Genomic DNA, 1,480 nt, shown 5'->3' on the forward strand with positions numbered 1-1,480 from the left:
CCAAGGCTATAGCCCATGGATTTTTCCAAAAATGGCTCCGAAATGACCCCAAATTTTTATTAAATTTTCTGATACATATTGATGTCCTTATGCTGTGTAGAAAGTTTGAGTCGATTCCGACAAGAAATTTTCAAGTTACAGCCATTTTTAAAAAATGGCCAATTTTTGAAAAATACCCAAGGCTATAGCCCATGGATTTTTCAAAAAAATGGCTCCGAAATGACCCCAAATTTTTATTAAATTTTCTGATACATATTGATGTCCTTATGCTGTGTAGAAAGTTTGAGTCGATTCCGACAAGAAATTTTCAAGTTACGGCCATTTTTAAAAAATGGCCAATTTTTGAAAAATACTCAAGGCTATAGCCCATGGATTTTTCCAAAAAATGGCTCCGAAATCACCTCAAATTTTTATTAAATTTTCTGATACATATTGATGTCCTTATGCTGTGTAGAAAATTTGAGGTGATTCTGACTTTAATTTTTCAAGTTACGGCCATTTTAAGAAAATGCCAAAATTTTGAAAAATACCCAAGGCTATAGCCCATGGTTTTTTTCCAAAAAATGGCTCCAAAATCACCCCAAGTTTTTATTACATTTTCTGATACATATTGATGTCCTTATGCTGTCTGGGAGGTTTGAGCAGATTCCGACAAGAAATATTTGAGTTATGGCCATTTTTAAAAATCAGACAATTTTTGAAAAATACCCAAGGCTATAGCCCGTGGTTTATTCCATTTTGGAGCAGCTTTGAAAATTCTTTGATTAATATTACCGGCTATGTATTAATTGAATTTAATTCCAATTGTTCAGTTATAATTATATTATTATTTTTTTTAGTTTATTTTGTGGTACTTGGAATGTCAATGGACAGTATCCTATACAGAGAGTGGACAAGTGGCTAGTGTATCAGGAAACAATACCAGACATATTTGCTATTGGGTAAGCAATCTCATCATTATTTATTTATTTATTTATTTATTTGTTTGTTTATTTATTTATTTATTAATAGTTTTCAAGAGTTGGATCTCAGTCCTGAGGCATTGCTAAGGAATGAAACCAGTCGAGAAGAGCCCTGGATTGATCTGGTGGAGTCATCTCTTAAAATGGCCGGGAAATTCAAAAAAGTAAAAAAATAGCCTCCACTATAGTACCGTATAGCGGATTTTTTTTAAGGATAATAAATTTCGCAAATGACCCATATCCGGAAGTTTGCGGAATTAATTTTCGTGAATTTCCACTAATCTGCCATCTTGTACCGTATTAAATTGATTTTCAAGGAATTTAATTTCGCGAATCATGAAAAAATCCGCGAAATTCGCGAAATTTGCTATCCTCGAAAAAACCCACTATACACTAGTATACAGTAACATATTCTTACAGTATAAGCCGTAATGATTGGTCGAATTGAAATTCAGATGAATGCACATGTACATGTATATGTGTACAATTCTCACTCCCTCTCTCTCCCTCCCCCTCTC

At 33.2% G+C, this 1,480-nt stretch overlaps 1 protein-coding gene across 1 annotated transcript; it reads left to right on the forward strand.

Moving 5' to 3' along the window:
• Nucleotides 1–839: 839 nt before the first annotated feature.
• On the forward strand, nucleotides 840–1,138 carry LOC109590108 (inositol polyphosphate 5-phosphatase OCRL-1-like; the record flags this gene model as incomplete). Its single annotated transcript, XM_020006052.1, has 2 exons — nucleotides 840–941; nucleotides 1,012–1,138. Coding segments are annotated over 2 exons (229 nt in total), but the record flags the coding sequence as incomplete, so codon positions are not given.
• Nucleotides 1,139–1,480: the final 342 nt, after the last annotated feature.

This window comes from Amphimedon queenslandica, unplaced genomic scaffold, assembly GCF_000090795.2.
Source record: "Amphimedon queenslandica unplaced genomic scaffold, v1.1 AMPQUscaffold_10492, whole genome shotgun sequence".
In the NCBI taxonomy this organism is placed as follows: domain Eukaryota; kingdom Metazoa; phylum Porifera; class Demospongiae; order Haplosclerida; family Niphatidae; genus Amphimedon; species Amphimedon queenslandica.